General features: G+C 45.2%; 1 protein-coding gene across 2 annotated transcripts in view; it reads left to right on the plus strand.

Moving 5' to 3' along the window:
• The window catches only part of CFAP47 (cilia and flagella associated protein 47), a 1,062,207-nt gene that overhangs the window by 857,165 nt on the left and 186,629 nt on the right, over window positions 1–18,413 (plus strand). For both annotated transcript variants that reach the window (XM_033947561.1, XM_033947559.1), the window contains exon 57: window positions 4,908–5,003. In XM_033947561.1, the coding sequence (XP_033803452.1) occupies window positions 4,908–5,003 (96 nt within the window). The remainder of the gene's footprint in view (window positions 1–4,907; window positions 5,004–18,413) is intronic.

Here is an 18,413-nt window from a genome sequence, read left to right on the forward strand (position 1 = left end):
TGTAGAATTACCAGAGATGCATGCAGCGCTGTACATTAAACATGCAAGAGACGGTTGTCAGTTTTGTTCGTAGCCCCCCCCAATGTATGGTGGTAGGGGTTAAGTGAAATGCGCACTGACCAACGCCAGGTCCCAGGTTCAGTTCCCTCACAGATGACTCACCAGGAAGTATAATAAACGAACACAGCCAGGGGTGATTGCATAAAGAATATATTATAGAAATAGTCTTACAGAAAAGCAATATTCTGAAGCATTACAATGAAGCATTACACTTAAGCAGAGAGCAAAGTAGTTTCCTGCCTTACAGAGTCCAGAAGAAAGCGTGAAGTTCTAGGGAAAGGCAGAGAGAGAGAGAAAGGGGGATGGGGTGATGTTTCGTGTTCCATAGATAAAGAGAAGGATAGACAGAGATAGAGAGAGCTCAAGAGAGAACCAGAGTGCCAAGCCAAGAGCCAAGAGATAGCTAGATAGAAAGAGAGATAGATTGATAGAGCAGAGAGCAGGCTTTTATACCTTGGAATCTTATTCTGAATAGAGAAAATATTGTATCTCCCAGTATCTTTCTGTTTAGAATTTGCAAACTGTTTGAGACAATGGTCAATTTAATTGACAAAGGAGGGTGTGATACCTGCAAGCATGGTAATGGGATTAGTCTCTGGCTTCTTTGTCCCATTCAAGCAGGCCATTGTCCTAAGCACCCTCTTAATCAGACATTAACACCTTTTAGCTAGTCATGATTCAATCAGGGCTGCTTAAAACCATATCAGGGAAACTTAACACAGTCTCCCTGCCTTACAGAGTCTATCTGCATTCCCATGCCAGAGTCAGATTGATATAATTTCCCATAAGCCTCGCTGACATAAGTAATGCCAACTAAAATGCTGAATGGTAGCGACAGCTAGGCTGACAACAGTCCCTGCTCCAAGGAGCTTACAATCTAAATTATGACAGACACACAGGACACAGGGTGAGGCAATATATGCTGCTTATGAAGGGACATACAAAGAGATGAAGAGGTAGAGCGGGAGAGGCTGCAGAAGGAACGGGAAACAGATTGCTCCAGATTCTCTAAACAGTGCCATTTTTTTTAGGTGCAAGCAGGCACCCAAGCTCAGTAAAAAACATTTTTAAATAACGTTTTTAACTGAGTTTCAAGACGCCTACAAGAGCCTAAAAAATTGGCTCCAGAATCACACCGCTGTGGATGCTTTAGGCCGCCTAATGCCACTGTGTGTGTGGCTAATGCCGGAGGTGGCGTTAGCGGCCTAAAGCACCTACAGAAATGTGATACGCATCAAATGTAGGTGTTGGAAATGTAAGCGTTGCCAGAGGCGCGATTCTGTGATCGGTACCCACTTTTAAGGCGGCCGCCAACACCGGTTAGAGAATCCGGGCCATATAACATATTACAAGATGGAAGTGTTAGGGCCTAAATGCAGCTTAGAAAAAGTGGGCTTTGAGCATGGATCTGAATTAGAGAATGACACGGTGACAAAATTCATCACCGTTCCCGTCCCCGCGGGAAATAATCCCATGTCATTTTCTAGTGTCTATTTCAACCTCAGTCCTTCTACCCCAGCATTCTTCAAAGCAAAGCTTGTGGGTCAGTGGTTGTGGCCATTCATACTCTGATTCTTATGTGAGCCAAGGATAATGAAGCCATTGTGACATCACTGATGTGATTGGCTCTTAGGCACTGGTGGAATGAGGCATTATGACATCACAATATCTGCTCTGGATACCAGAGACTGTCATTCTGTAGTGTCTGTTTCAACCTCAGTCCTTCTACACCAGCATTCTTCAAAGCAAAGCTTGAGGGTCAGTGGTTGTGGCCATTCATACTCTGATTCTTATGTGAGCCAAGGATAATGAAGCCATTGTGACATCACTGATGTGATTGGCTCTTAGGCACTGGTGGAATGAGGCATTATGACATCACAATATCTGCTCTGGATACCAGAGACTGTCATTCTGTAGTGTCTGTTTCAACCTCGGTCCTTCTACACCAGCATTCTTCAAAGCAAAGCTTGAGGGTCAGTGGTTGTGGCCATTCATACTCTGATTCTTCTCTCTCTCCTTAAAGAATGACGTGAAGATGGTTTCCCGCGGTTATCCGCGGGACGGGAACGGTGATGAATTTTGTCACCATGTTTGCAGGTTGTTCCAGACATAGGGCACAGCAATGCAGAAGGGGCAAAGTCAGGAGTTGGCAATAGAAAAGGGTACAGACAAGAGAGACTAACCCGAAGAGTAAGATAAGAGAGGAGAGATATTGAGGAGCTGCCGAGTGAATCCACTTCTAGGTCAGTAAAGGAGTTTGACCTGTATGCGGAAGTGGACAGGGGGGGGCCAATGAATTGACTTGAGGAGATGGGTAACATTTGCATAATGACCCTGGCAAAATACAAGGCGTGCTGCCGAATTCTGAACAGATTGAAGAGGGGAGAGACCCACGAGAAGCACGTTTTAGTGATCCGGGCGACAAGGGCGTGGATAATGTTGTTGGCAGCGTGTTCAGAAAGGAAACTCTGGATTTTAGCAAGGTTGTATAGAAAGAAATGACGTTTTGGTGGTTTGTTGGACATGCGAAGAGGAGGAGAGAGACGAATCAAAGGTTGCGACCCCCGAGGTTGCGAGCCGGCCAGACTGGGCGGATCATAGTGTTATCCACTGAAATAAGAGAGGAGAGTAAGGTTTAGGAGAACAGAAGGAGTTCCATCTTGGCCAGCGGCGAGACATCCATATATTAATGTCAGACAGGCAGGCCGAGACTCAGGCCCTGTTCTGAAAGGTCAATTTGTGAAGCACACATGAAGATTTGAAAATGCAGTCTACAAGTATACATTTCCTCACCTGACCTAGCCACAGACTTTGGGCTCCTTTAACTAAGCTGCGCTAGTGGTTTGAGCGTGGCTAAATTGCGGCTTGAGCTAGACGCTAATGCCAGCACTGAGTCGGCGTTAGTTTGGGGAGCCTAGCGCGGGGTTAGCGCACCTTAGTAAAAGGGGCCCTTGGTGTCAAGTTTCAAAGCAAAAAGAAGCGCCTTTTGAAACGCACCACAAGTTGCGCCTAACTCGCATACCTTTAGCCACGTTCAGAGAGCAATTTTCGAATCCTGCTTTTCAAGTGCCTCCCTGAGGGGCTGCTGAAAAGTTCTCAGCCCTGCCAACTTCTTCAATCCTGAGCGTTCTTTCGTTGTGCCAATTTGCAGCAACGAATTTCTCTGTTCTTGACCTTGTTCCAGATCGTTGATTGAATCACATCGACGTCCTTCTCTTCTTGGTTGGGCTGAGAACGTTTCCGCACCCCTTTCTATATCTGCCCGAGTGAAAGGGAAGGGATTTTCCGTGTAGGTCATAGAGAGTTCGATCCTGGCACTTTATCAGCCGCATGTCTAAATGACTTTTTCTCTTCTTTTCAAGACAATTGCTCTAGATTTTCCTATTGACAGTCTGTGGATATTCAGACTATTCAGTTATTATTGCAAAACCAATAAAAGTTTGCAATTACTAAACAAACAATTTTCCTTTTTACGACAAAGTCAATTGTGCTTGTATGAAGCGCTGAGCTGAGGTTATAGAGAGCTGCTTTTTCCGCCAGTCTTATTTACTGACTGTCAAAATGAGAGAACTTGGAACAGAGTACAAACTATGGTGGTTTTTTAAAAAAAATCTGTGTAATTCAGTAAATTCTCTTTTGTTTATGTCATTCTTTCATGTTTTTTAAGGGGTCGATATTCAACCAGAAATGGTTCCTATCTGGTTAAATCACCTTTTCAGGATTAAGCACTACCGTATTTCTCTGCATATAGGCTGCCCCTATGCATAGGCCGCACCCATGTATAAGCTGCAGAAAAGGGCGGCCTATGTTTAAAAACAGGAAGATAAGCCACCCCATGGTATTAGCCATGGCTTATCTTCCGGTTCCTCCCCTGCCTTTTAACATCACACCCCCCCCCGGTACCTTTATCGGAGCCCCCTAGATGGTGGATGGCGAATCTCCAGCGGTGCAGGGCAGCTGTGATCTCTTAGGTATCCGGCCTGTCCCCGCACCGCCCGCTGAATGGCCGTCAGCTCTCGCGATACCCACGGGACTTGCAAGAACTGACGTCAGTCACTCAGTGGGGGCAGGCCGTATGCCGAAGTGATCGCGGCTGCCCTGCACCGCTGGAGATTCACCATCCGCCATCCAGGGGGCTCCAATAAAGGTACCGGAGGTGGGGGAGATGATGTAACGTCTGTACATAGACCATCCCATATAACTAGGCCACGCCCCGTACACGGGTTTGTAAAACCCATGTATAGGCCGTGGCCTATATATGGGGAAATACGGTAATGACACTTGACCAGTTAGTGTGGCTGAAAATGACTAGTAAGCAATTGGAAATTTTGGGGGTATTCCCGGAGCACAGTTGACAAACGGCTGGTTAAGTGCCAATATCCAGCACCAACTGCGTAAATATATACTCGGTAACCCACGGTTGATTAAGCGCTGAATATCCCACCTAATTGACTATGCATTAGCCGGCTTCAGAAATTTGGAAATTCAATTCTAGTGTCTCCAGATTCAACACCAACAACGTCAGCAAAATGCCGATAGCCACTGTAGCCCCTAAGCTTTTAAAATTTGGTAATTTTTCAACCTTGCAAATTTACCTTTGGTTCTATATTTTAAAATCATCTCGTAAGACTCTTATTTTAAGTATAGAAAACAATAACCTCCACTTCCCCCTTCCTTTTTCAAACTATCTCCTCCTGATTTCAAATATACTTTGAAGAACATTCATCTGTGAAGTTGTTGTTTTTTTACAAGAAAAGGTGATGATTTTATTTTAACCACCAAAGAGTTTCTTTCCTTGAGTTTGAAATTGAAGTATAAGATGTTATTTCTATTTTATTTATTATCAGATGAGGCGCAGCTCATGCAATTTCTCAATGCGGCTGCCATACACGACCCCCTCAGTAAGGAGTCCGCTTTCTGTATTCCACTCAAAGAGACAAAAGGTATGCACTTTTCTGTTTTCCTGGATATCACAATACTTGCATGGGTCTTACTCTGTTATGTCTAGTTGAAGTTCCGCACTCCAGATACCCGAGTCTGCTGGTGAGTAATTATGAACCCACAGCATTTGCCACATCTCTCACCTTGATCCAGATAGTCTCCCTTCCACCCCCAAGGACTGTCGCTTTGTTCCCTTCCCTCCAGTCTCTATGGTATACTAAACTGCCATGGCTCTTCCTATGGTGTCGGAAAAACAGGAGATGATTACTTCCCAAAACTTGGAAAGTGGAAAACAAACAGCGAAGAAGACTCTGGTGCTCAATGTCTTTTACACTTCTCCCTCGTCATTTGCGGGATACGGGCAGAGCCGGACCGCAAATGGCGAAAAACCGCGATTATCCGGCTCTGACCCACCCCCACCTCCCTGCCGCCTTCCCAGCCTAACTGGTGGTCTAGAGGGCTTTCGGGGCAGGAGCGATCTTCCTACGCTCCTGCCCCGTGCAGATCGCCATGAGGAAATGGCTGTAGGGAGTTCCCGACATAACGGGAACTCCCAGCAGCCATTTCCTCATGGCGATCTGCACGGGGCAGGGGCGTTGGAAGATCGCTCCTGCCTCGAAAGCCCTCTAGACCACCAGGTAAGGCCGGGAAAGCGGCAGGGAAGGAAAAAATATGGGGTTGTTAAAAGTTTAGACTGTTTTTTTTATTTTCCCCCTGCCCAGAAAAAATCACGATTATCTGAAACCGCAAATGGAGAAACCGCGAATTGGGAGGGGGAAGTGTATTTATATATCGTGACTTTTGACACGATCGTGTTTTGGCCCCAAATGGGCCTGCCTCAGGAGTCTAAACAAATGCATGTAAAAAAAACCATAATGCATGTAAACAAACATAAATAAATTGAATGTTTATATAACATAAATAAACATTAATAATCTCATATGCAAAGAGAAATATAATAAAATCCCTAAAGTGATATAAGCAATAAAAGCAATGAAAACTATAGAAACTAGACTAAAAAATAATAACATATATACAGTATATATTGCATTGATTCTAGAATAAAGCATAGCCCCAAAAAACAAATGTAAAATATAAAAAAATAATTTTTAATTTATAAAAAGAACTAATGTAAAATATTTTAAAAATATATACTAAGACATTGTACAACATTAATGACCTAAAATCACAAGTATTGCATTTACAAAATTCTCATACATATTATATTGAATCGAATGATAAGGTTATAACCAACCAGAATCCTTCATAGCAAACACAATACACCGAACCCTCGAATCAGTGGCTATATGGATGACAGAGCACAAATTAAAACTTTTTTTTTTTTAATTGAAAAGCTTTTATTGAAAAACACTCCAAACAGTACAGAACAATTGCACATGGAATGCAAGAACAAAAATACATAGAGCTGAATTCCACACTCCACAATAGCACACAGAATTAAAATCAACAGCATAGACATGTGCAAGTCCTACAAGCTAATACGAACAATCTAGAATGCCCACTAAAGCACAGCCAACATCCCCCCTCCCTCCCCCCAGGGACAAAACACAATACCTACAGCTCTCAATATGGTTGAGAGATAGTCACTTCCAAACAGATACCAAAAATTGAAAAGGAATATGGTTATGAGATCCCCCCAAGCATCGCCCATCTATTCCAACCCCAAGGCCAACTCAAAGCCCCTGACCACCCCTACCACAGACCCCCACAGAAGCCCGAAAATTGCGCCACACATGAGCATAGCCATGTAGTTTACCATGCCGTAAGGCCGTTAAGTGATATAAGTTCTGCCAAGTCAGCAAACGTTGCTCCACCAGGGCCCACGTGGGAGAGAGCGCCTGATTCCACAAAGAGGCAATGGCCAATCGAGCAGCAGTGAATGCCAACTTACAAAACAAAGAGTCACCCCCAGCCAGTTCCAATTGATACCAAAACAACAAGGCATGTCGCCAATCGGCCGGTATCTGGACATCTAAGATCCGGGACACCCGATCAAAGACCTCAGTCCAGAACCCACACACCTGTCCACACTGCCACCACATATGAAAATAGGTACCCACTTCCCCACAGCCCCTCCAACACAGAACACACAAATTAAAACTTAACCCTGACAAAACAAATTTCATTCTACTTGAAAATGACAAAACTCCAACGTTAACTAATCTTGTAATAAATTCATTTTCATACCCAATACAACCTACTTTAAAATTGCTTGGCATCACGATTGACAGAAGCTGTAACATGCAACCCCAAATTAACAAAATAATAAAGACATCATTCATGACCATGAGAAATCAGAGAAAAATCCGATCATTCTTCGAAAAGAAGCAATTCCTACTACTGGTACAATCTCTAATCCTTGGGATGCTGGACTACTGCAACATACTATACCTACCATGTCCCGCGACCATGATGAAGCAATTGCAGATGGTGCAGAGACTTGTCGATTCACTAAAAAAATATGACCATATCACAGAGGCAGACCATGACTCGCATTGGCTTCCAATAGAAGCGAGAGTGAACTTCAAATTCTATTGCTTTCTTTACAAGGCTATCAACGGAGAAAGCCCAACTTACTGGAATAACAGACTCAATCAATCCTCCTCAATCAGACACAGAAGAACCCATTCACTATTCTATTACCCACCATCCAAAAATGTCAAACGAAAAAAAACTCTATGACAACTTAATAGCCTCCAAAGCAGCTAAGTTGGACAAACAACTCAACACTCTGTTATCTTCATCCACAGATTACAAAACCTTCAAGACTTCAAAAAACACGTTAAACCTATCCAGCACAATAATCCCAACCCAACATCCAACACTCTATAAACCCTTAGTACTCTCTCATGTTTTTTCTAATTACCAAACGTTATCTAAAACCCATAATTATCCCTTAAAATTTTATCTCATCGTTTATTCTATTACTTCAAAGTTGAAATGTAATTCTTGTTTAGTTTGGATGTAATCCGCCTTGAACCGCAAGGTAATGGCGGAATAGAAACCACTAATGTAATGTAATGTTATGTAATTAAATAATGAAAGATCAACTGAATTAATTTCAACAAAGTGCACAAAAAATATATATACAGGTTTGTTATATACAGTGAATGAACTGATGTCATCAAAACATATTGGTTTTCTTGTATATATGTAATAACAATTATATTGAGTAAAAATGTTCCTATTAGTAGAATGATAGAAAGTCTACTATGTTCCTAAGAATGTCACAAGTCAATCTTGTAAAACGTGAACGATGGCTCCTATAGAGACCTGTGAAAGAAAGAAGGGAGAGACACATAGGGCTCCTTTTACGAAGGTGCGCTAGCGTTTTTAGCGCGCGCTAACCCCGCGCTACATGAAAAATACTATCGCAAGCTCTATAGAGGCGTTAGCGCGTCCGCTAAAACCATTAGCACACCTTCGTAAAAGGAGCCCATAAAGATGAAAAAAGGAGGATGTTTTGAACTTGGACGTTTCTGCGGTCAAAAACGGCGAATAAACTTGGACGCCCTTAATCGGCACCTACTGGGACAGCAGGCAGTGATGGTCAGAGATAACATTTTTCTAGGACAGTTAGGACCAAATTCCCCAAACGGCGTCCTGAAGTTAAATGGTGGTAGCACAATTGGGATGCACAAGTTCAGGCTGTAGCTTTAATCACCGTGGATGGCTTTAAATGGTGTTTATGGGTAACCTTGCATGCAATGTTGGGTGAACTTTTGACTTTCTGCCAACAAGTTCCCATCAACTGATAGCCATCCCCAGCTACTTATTAAATCTCTAGAGATTCCTGGTGTATCCAAGCAGTATTAATCAAGTAATGCAAGCTTTGAAAGCCTGCAGGTTTAAGATGGTTCCCAGAATTGAGAGCAGGTCTTTTCCTTCCGTACTGCTCTGCTCACTGGTCTAACATAAGAACATAAGAATTGCCGCTGCTGGGTCAAAGCAGTGCTCCATCGTGCCCAGAAGTCCACTCACACGGCAGCCCCCAGGTCAAAGACCAGTGCTCTAAATGAGTCCAGCCTCACCTGCGTATGTTCCAGTTGAGCAGGAACTTGTCCAACTTTGTCTTGTTTCCTTGGAGGGTGTTTTCCCCTATAAAAGACTCCGGAAGAGCGTTCCAATTGTCTACCACTGTCTGGGTGAAGAAGAACTTCCTTACGTTTGTACGGAATCTATCCCCTTTCAACTTTAGAGAGTGCCCTCTCGTTCTCCCTACCTTGGAGAGGGTGAAGAACCTACCCTTATCTACCAAGTCTATTCCCTTCAGTACCTTGAATGTTTCGATCATGTCCCCTCTCAATATCCTCTGTTTTAACCACTGGCTACCCCTCCACTCCTGATAAGTTTCCAGTTAAATCATAGGCCAAGCTCCTTTTTAAAGCAATTCATCCACTTTGGATACCAAGATATATGTAGAAATAGCTCAGTTTGCTTTATGCTGACAACACTTGGCGTGTAATAATATTCATGTGTCATTGAGCTGCATTTAAAGAAGCATTTTTTGGCTTTTTTGTTTGGGGGGGGGGGGGCACTGAAGCCAGTGGCTTTGGACAAAGAAAGCTGGGTAGCGGGAATACTATTTATACAAGTGGCTGAATTTTTACTTTCTTCATCTGGTGTGAGATGAATCACGCTCGCTGTTCATTTGATCTGTGACTTATGTTGAAAAAGGATTTACAGCTGTGATAAACATTGACCCACTGAGTTTGATTGACTATAAAGAAAATTGTTTGACCTTCTATCGGGAGTTAAACACAATAGGCTCTACGGGAATAAGTCTGTATATCCAACAGAGAGCCTTCCTTTCAGTCCTCTGGGCTGCTTTTCATGTAAGTTGTAAAAAGAATATGGGATGGGGAAAACGGTCGCAAGCTTATAATTTGTTATAATTATCATTATTTAGTTAATTGTTTGCAACTCTCCTGATTATCGTGTTACACAATTCCTTGGTATTATTTCAGTTTATTGTGTTTGGAGGAAGATAAATATCTGGAGGGCATATGATAGAATTAATATCCTTAATGAAATCTAATTAATATCAGAAGCTCCTTCTAAATCCCATAGTATTTTAAGAGCCCAATTCATTCAAATATTCTGCCACCCATTCTTTGGTTATGGGAACAGACCTTGATAAATCAAGGCTTAAGAAAACAATATAGAAAAATGAAACAGAAAATGTACTTATCAAATATAAGCAAAGATATGTTTGACAGAAATTTGTGTTCACTGAAACAAGACAGCTTGCATTTCTGGCCCAGAAAATAAGATTAAACGGATGAAAGGTTATCAAGATCTCAAAAGGAAAAGCAAGAGTGTGGAAATGAAACCTCCTTTGCGCACAGCAATAAGAGTCGTGAGGATAAGACTTCAAGTAATCAGCCGAGCGTGAATGGTTCAAAAGTCACTTTATTGCTAAATATGCCACAAAGGCTCGTCGACTCGACACTGGCAGGGTTTCGGCAACTGTACCTTTGTCGTGAGTGAAAACAGAAGAAGACTAACATATTTGAAAAACCTAATAATAATAATAAAAAATATAGTTAAAAGCATAATAACTAGAACAACAAAATTAAAAAGAACAGCAAGGTAAAAAAAACAATTCAAAGATCATTCAAAAGCAATTCAAAACAATTTGCGAAACTCATGCAATCAAAGGATTAGGAACGTCGCCAGTGTCGGAGTCTACGAGCCTTCGTGGCATATTTAGCAATAAAGTGACTTTTGAACCATTCACCTTCGGCTGATTACTTGACAGCTTATCCTCGTGACTCCTAGCGCTGTGTAATGTAATGTAATGTAATTTATTTCTTATATATCGCTACATCCGTTAGGTTCTAAGCGGTTTACAGAAAATATACATTAAGATTAGAAATAAGAAAGGTACTTGAAAAATTCCCTTACTGTCCCGAAGGCTCACAATCTAACTAAAGTACCTGGAGGGTAATAGAGAAGTGAAAAGTAGAGTTAGAGGAAAAATAAAAATAAAAAAAACATTTTAACAAGACAGCATTGATCTAAATACTTTGGAAGGTAGAAGAGAGGAGAGAAAGGAATAGAAGCAGAAGGGGGAGCCGTTGAACAGTAGAATTCTGGAGAAATTTAAATGATAGAAATAGAACAAAACAAAGACAAAAGGCAAAACAATAGATAAGATTAAAGATAAATCATAAGCTGGAAAGAAAGATAAAATAAAACTTGTGCATTTTTCTCGTCGTCGAGGCCTCTCCTTGGCTTCCGATTCAGTACCACCTTCAAAGAGAGGGAGAGAGAGAGAAGGAGAATAGATCCCACTGAGGAGTAGCGTCTTTTGGAGACTAGTAGGGTTTGAACGTGTATATCGGCCAGTGTGTGTACCCCCAGGAGCTCTATCTTTCATTAAAAACTGGTTGGCCTGTTATTCAACACACGGCGGTCAGTGATTGTTCTCAACAGGCAGAACTTGCTGGATATTCAAATCAGGGCCTAAACCAGGCACCCATCTTGAATATCCAGGGCTTGTATGGCCACGGCATGGGCGACGGCCAATATTCGGACCAATGCCTGAATAAATTAATTGTATCTGCTATATCTTGTTAGCGGACTGAATATTACTACTAATCTGATAAACTCCAGCTCTATGACAAAAAGATGATCACCCCCTGCCCCATAATTATATTTAAGAACTTGACACAAATTGAGAATTGAAAAATACATTCCAACCCGCCCTCCCCCCCCCCCCCCCCCCCCCACCCACGACGTGTATGACCAAAGGGCATAATCAGCAATCGCTCTTTGCAAAATTTTGTCAATGGCTCCCAAATCTTCAGAAACTTCTTACAATGTCCCTGATGTATGGCCATAATACGTTCCATCTTAAAAACGAGACAGAGAGACCGACTCCCACCAAAAGGAATAGTTCAGTCTATCCCAGTTTTCCCAGTTCCATTAGAATAAGCTGAATGGCAACCCCTGTCATAATAAAGAGAAGTTTACATTTTTCGATAAACTTGAAACTTGATTGAATAGGACTGTCCAGACATCCATTCAGACAGAAGAAAGCTCCGACCTCATGTTCTAATGCTGTGTGCTAACACTGTAAATCAGGGGTGTCCAACCTTTTGGCTTCCCTGGGCCGCACTGGCCGAAAAAAAAATGTTTCTGGGGCCGCACAAACGTTCAAATGCTGCAGCAAGACAGAGGAGAGAGCCGGCAAGATGATAAACACCCGGGGGCAGCAGAGGAAAACACTGCATTGCCCTCGACCGGGGCCGCAGGTTGGACACCTCTGCTGTAAATCCATATTATTTGCTGCAAAGGCCTCTTATATGCTTACTAGTCTTTAAGCCCGTTACATTAACGGGTGCTAGAATAGATGTGTCTGTCTGTCTGTGTTTCTTTATCTCTCTCTCCTTGGCCGCTGTCTGTATCCTTCTGTCTCCCCCTCCCCCCCCCCCCCCGAGCAAAGCTGTCTGCCCTCAGCACCCACCTCCCCCCCAAATGTCTCTCCATGGCCCTCTTCTATCTTCCCCCCCAGAGCAAAGCTGTCTGTTGCCTACTTTGCAACATAGTAGGCAGAAGCTTATTACCTGATAATATGACACACGACCTACTGCTACTGGAACAATGGTCAAACACTTGGCAGCTAGGCTTCAATGCTAAAAAATGCAAGATAATGCACCTGGGCAAGAGAAACCCGTGTAGAACTTATGTACTAAATGGTGAGACCTTGGTTAGGACCACGGAGGAACGCGATCTAGGAGTAATCATTAGCGAGGACATGAAAGTTGCCACTCAAGTGGAGAAGGCTTCCTCCAGGGCAAGACAAATGATGGGATGTATCCGCAGAAGTTTCGTCAGCAGGAGACCTGAAGTTATGATGCCGTTGTACAGAGCCATGGTGAGGCCTCACTTAGAGTACTGTGTTCAGTTTTGGAGACCACACTACCGAAAGGACGTGCTGAGGATCGAGTCGGTTCAGAGAACTGCCACCAGGATGGTAATGGGACTCAAGGATCTCACGTATGAAGAAAGACTAAAGAAATTGTGGTTGTACTCACTTGAGGAAAGAAGAGAACGGGGAGATATGATTGAAACGTATAAGTACATCACGGGATACATCGAGTCAGAAGATGATATCTTCGGGCTAGTGGGACCCTCGACCACCAGAGGACATCCGCTGAAAATCAGGGGAGGGAAGTTTCATGGCGACTCCAGGAAGTACTTCTTCACTGAAAGAGTGATGGATCACTGGAACAGACTCCCACTCCAGGTGATAAAGGCCAGCAGCGTGACGGATTTTAAGAAAAAATGGGATACTCACGTGGGATCTTTAAGGGAGTAAATTCAGGGGAGGGGATACCTGGAATGGGCAGACTTGGTGGGCTATAGCCCTTTTCTGCCACTTTTTTCTATGTTTTCTATGTTTCTATGTTTTCTATGTCCCCAGCACACCTCCCCCCAAAGCAGCCCCCTTTCCCTATCTCTCCATGGCCCCTTCTGTCTCCCCCCAGCACACCCCTCCCCCCAAAGCAGCCCCCTATTCCTCTCCATGTCTCTCCATGGCCCCTTCTGTCTTCCCCCCCAGAGCAAAGCTGTTTGCCCCAAGCACACACCTCCCCCCAAAGCAGCCCCCTTTCCTTCTCCCGCTGACTCTCTCTCTGGCCCCTTTTCTCTGTCCCTCTCACTGTCCCTATGTCTTTCTTTCTGTCTCCCTCCCTCCCGCTGTCTGTCTGTCATTTTTCCCCATTTCCCTGTGCAGCAGCATAAGGGGTTAGGGAGTTTCTCAGGCTGGCAAACTGTCCTCTCCTCTCCCTCTCTAATGCTCCTCCTATGCTTTCCTTTTCTTTTCTCTTCCTCCTTCACCATCCCCTCCTCTTTGTCCTCTCTCTCTCTCTCTCTGCTTCTCTCCTCCTCTCCGATTTTCTTCTTCTACCTTGCTTCTCCTGCACCCTCTGATGCTCGTCTCTCCTGATTCCCCCCTCTGGTGCTGCCCCACCCGTGGTTGGCATCCATTGGCTGCTGCGCGCGAGACCTGCCAGCGGCCGGATCCAATGGGAAGCAGCCATCTGTTGGAGGCTGGAGTCGGGAGTCAGCGCTTGTGGTTCAGCGTAGAAAGGGCTTGTGGTTCAGCGTAGAAAGAATCCTGCACCTCTTTGAAAACTGTCACGCCGCTGGAGCCGGGAGGCGACGGAGAGGGCAGGGGGTGCTAGCGGCCGGCAGCCGCCGCTCCGCCGGCGCGAGCACCTCTTCTACCCAGCGCAAGCGCCTCTTCCACCCTGCATTCTTGTGCCGCTGTGGCCGACATCCGACTTGGGCCGCCGCGGTCAACATCCGTCTCGGGGGGGGGGAGGAAGAGAGAGAGCGGAGAGGTGGCGACGGCAAAACAGGAAGGGAGGGAACGCAGGCGGGGATCGTGCGAATAGCCACCTTTGCGTCTTTCAACAGGATAGACCGTAAGCTGCGCATGCGCACTTGCTATTTGTCGCTACAGCTCACGGAAAACCAGCGCACATATAGGAAGTGCGCATGTGCGGCCTAGCGTTTTATTATATTAGATGATGCTGTTAGTAATTTCCTGTGTTACATGTTTAGCCTTTGGCTGTATAGAAGTGAGGTGCGCTAACCACGTGCTAAACGAAAACTACTAATGCAAGCTCTATGGAGGTGTTAGCGTTTAGCGCATGCGGTATAGCTTAGCACGCCTTTGTCAGTTTTCCTTCCTGATTTTTTATTCTCTTTCTATTTCTTGTGTTCTGCGGTTTCTATGTCGAGCACAGGCAGCTCATCTTAAAAACAGAATATGAAGGTCCGTGAGCACTAAAAGGTCCATTGATTCTTCCCAATTGACTTTGGGCTCCAAAGCCAGATGTGTCACTTCATCTCAGATTTTCTCTGCACTTGTCTTGGCCTCCACAGTCTCTCCTGGGAGGATGTTCCATGTACCTGTCCTCCTTCCTATAAAGAAATATTTTTTTTGTGTTATTCCTGAGTCTACCTAACGCCACGACCTCCACTGAGAATTGGTAGTTCCTCTGCATTATTTATAAGTTTTACGTATTTGAATGTCTTTATCGTTTCTGTCCTTCTCTTTCTCTTCTGCTTTAGGGTGTTTATTCAGAAAATGCTGTCTTTAAATGCTTTAAAGATGTCAGACCTACTATAATGGTTCTACTGACAAAAGTTCATAAGGACTTAATCCTAACGTACAATAACAACTCCCTTATATACTAATGGTACACTCTAGAGCAGGGGTGCCCCCACTTTTTGGGCTTGCGAGCTACTTTTAAAATGACCAAGTCAAACTGATCTACCAACAATAAAATTTTAAAAAACACAAAGCACACTGTGCGCAGAGAAAATGTTAATTATCATTTGTATTCGGGGGTTTTATCAGAGGTCAAGGCAGATGACTTTAAAATATGCAATGTCACCTCAGGAACAACTATACAACAATAGACAAATATTCCCCCTCACTTTTTACTAAACCGCGATAGCGTTTTTTAGCGCAGGGAGCTGCGCTGAATGCCCTGCACTGCTCTCAACGCTCATAGGCTCCCTGCACTAAAAACCGCTATTGCGGTTTAGTAAAAGGGGGCCATAGTGCAAAATATAGACAGCAGATATAAATTCTCAAAACAGACACATTTTGATCACTAAATTGAAAATAAAATCATTTTTCCTACCTTTGTTGTCTGGTAATTTCATGAGTCTCTGATTGCACTTTCTTCTGACTGTGCATCCAATATTTCTTCCCTTTTTTTCAGCCTCCTGTATTCTTCCTCTCCTCCAGACCTCATTCCTTCCCCAAACTTTTTCTTCCTCTCTCCATGCCCCCTCCCCTTTCTTTCTTTCTTTCTTTCTCCCTGCTCCCCTCCAAGCCACTACTGCTGCCATTGGGGAACAAGCCCCCAAGCCACTGCCACCGAGTTTGAGCTCTTCCTGCTTCCCAACACCATGAACAGGACAGCAAAAGAGCTGGGCCCACCAGCCTTCTCCCCGACGTCAATTCTGACATTGGACAGGAAGTTCCGGGCCAGCCAGGCAGCGATTGGCTGGCCCGGAACTTCGTCTCTGACGTCAGAATTGACGTCGGGGGGGGGGGGGGGTGAAAGGCTGGTGGGCCCGGTACTTTTACTGTCCTGTTTACGGCATCGGGAAGCAGGGAGAACGCAAAGGCAATGCAAGTCTATCACGAAGCCCAGGATGGGCTCCACGATCGACTTACGTTGCCTTCGCGATCTACTGGTCGATCGTGATTGACCTTTTGGGCACCCCTGCTCTAGAGCATAGGTTTCCAACCTTTTTTGAATTAGAGCCCACTTTTTCAGTGAATAATTCGATAGTGCCTCCCCCTTGGGTGAACTATATTGTGCATACTATATATTGTAAAACAAGGACACAATTTATAATTATTTTATTAGAAGATAATAACAATATTGATGTATTGCTCACAATATGATTAAAAAATATATGTTATTAAAGAAATGAATACAATATTAGTGAGAGAGCTGAGCTTGATGTGATGAAACTGCCATCCAGCATCTGCTCCTTCCTCTCTCGCCACTTCCCTTCAGCGTCTGCTTCCCTCTCTCCCCTCCTCACTTCCCTTCAGAGTCTGTTACCCTCCCCTCCTCTCCCTCCACTTCCTTTCAGCGCCACTCAACCTCCTCCCCTCATCGGGCCACCTTCCTCCCTTCCCCTCACCTTTGTGGGCGCTCTTCATAGTTTTCTTTATCCCAGGACAAGCAGGCAGGTATTCTCACTAGTGGGTGATGTCATCCGACAGAGCCCCGATACGGACATCTTGCAAGCATGTCTTGCTTGAAGAAACTCAGAAGTTTCGAGATGCCCGCACCGCGCATGTGCCAGTGCCTTCCCGCCCGATGTACCGGGCGTGTCTCCTCAGTTCTTTTCTTTCCGCGGAGCTGAGAAGTTTCACTTCATTCTGCGCTGACTGAATTTCAGTAAAATTTGCCTTCTTTGTACCGCGTTATTTGTTTATTTGATTTATTTCTACTTTAATTTAGTATTTCTTTAAAAAAAAAAAAAAAAAAAAGTTAAAATTATTTCTTCCGGCGGTTCGGCCGGGCCGGCCTCGTGGCTTAGGCCCAGCGCCTTCGACCTTGCGGCGACGATTTTCCGGCCTATGTCCCGGCCAATCACCGGTTTTAAAAAGTGCAGCAAGTGCCAGCGTGCGATTTCGTTGACGGACCCGCATCGACGCTGTCTTCAGTGTCTTGGTCCAGAACACATACCGAAATCGTGCCGGCCTTGTTCCACGCTTACTGCGCGCTCGCTTAAACGGCGCTGCTTGCTCTGGGAGTCGATGTTTAAGATGGAGACTGCTAAGGAGCCGTCTGCTTCCACTTCTACTGATGTTTCGCCGGTCCGTGCGAAACCTGCATCGACGACTCCTGCATCTGGCCTTGTGAAGCCGGCATCGTTCACACCGACTTCAGCCTCGAGTTCGATACCGGTGCCTGTCCCTGTCTCCTCGGCTCAGGTACCGCCTTCCACTGTCCCTCCGGTGGTCATCAAAGTGCCTAAAGCTAGCAAGCAGAAGCACTTGGCCGCAAAGGAGCGCGAAGACCGTGCTGGAGGACCCCCTTTCGGTGCGGATCCCTCCATATCGGCTTCGCTGCGATCCCTGCTGGAAGCTCAGTTTGTCGAGCTTATGCAGTCTATGGGACCCCGGCTTATCGCCTCCATTCAGGGTGACCTCCCGGTCCCGGTCCCGGGGGGCGGACCGCCCCCTCCCCCTCCTCCTCGTCGTTCGATCTCACTGCTCGACGAGGAGGATCGGCGGAGGGCGGCGGGAGCCTCGAGGCGGGCTTCCTTTAGTGATATGCCGCCTTTGGAGCCCATCACGCCTCCTCGACATCAGAGTACTATGCCAGCCCCTGATAATCGGAGTCCTGGGCATACCGCATCGCAGGAAGAGTGCACTCCATACCAGGCCTGGGTGGCATCGCGTGAGTCCGCATCCTTGACACCTCTACGATCCACTGCATCTAGTCCCATCCATTCCTTGGAGGCTTCGGGGGACCGTGCGATGCATAGGAGGTCTCGTTCTCCATCCCGACACCGGGAGGGGCATCGATCTCGACACTCATCTCGACACTCCTCGCGTCATTCGGAGGTGTCCCCGCAAAAGAAGATGCAGCGTATGGGATACTCCTCGTCGGATTTATCCCCGCCTGAGAGACCGGAGTATGAGGAACCATCTACCTCCTATTCTCCTTGCCGCTCCCAGCTCTCTCTGGATCCGGAGGCTTCCACTTCTTCTAGTCCGTCTCGCCGGCCGGCGCTGGCGGACCAACTGTCCTTTTCTTCCTTCCTCCGACAAATGGCGGATGACTTGGATGTAACTTTGGACACTGGTTCTTGATATTCCAAGGAGTATCTGG

This window comes from Geotrypetes seraphini, chromosome 6, assembly GCF_902459505.1.
Source record: "Geotrypetes seraphini chromosome 6, aGeoSer1.1, whole genome shotgun sequence".
NCBI classification, from domain to species: Eukaryota; Metazoa; Chordata; class Amphibia; order Gymnophiona; family Dermophiidae; genus Geotrypetes; species Geotrypetes seraphini.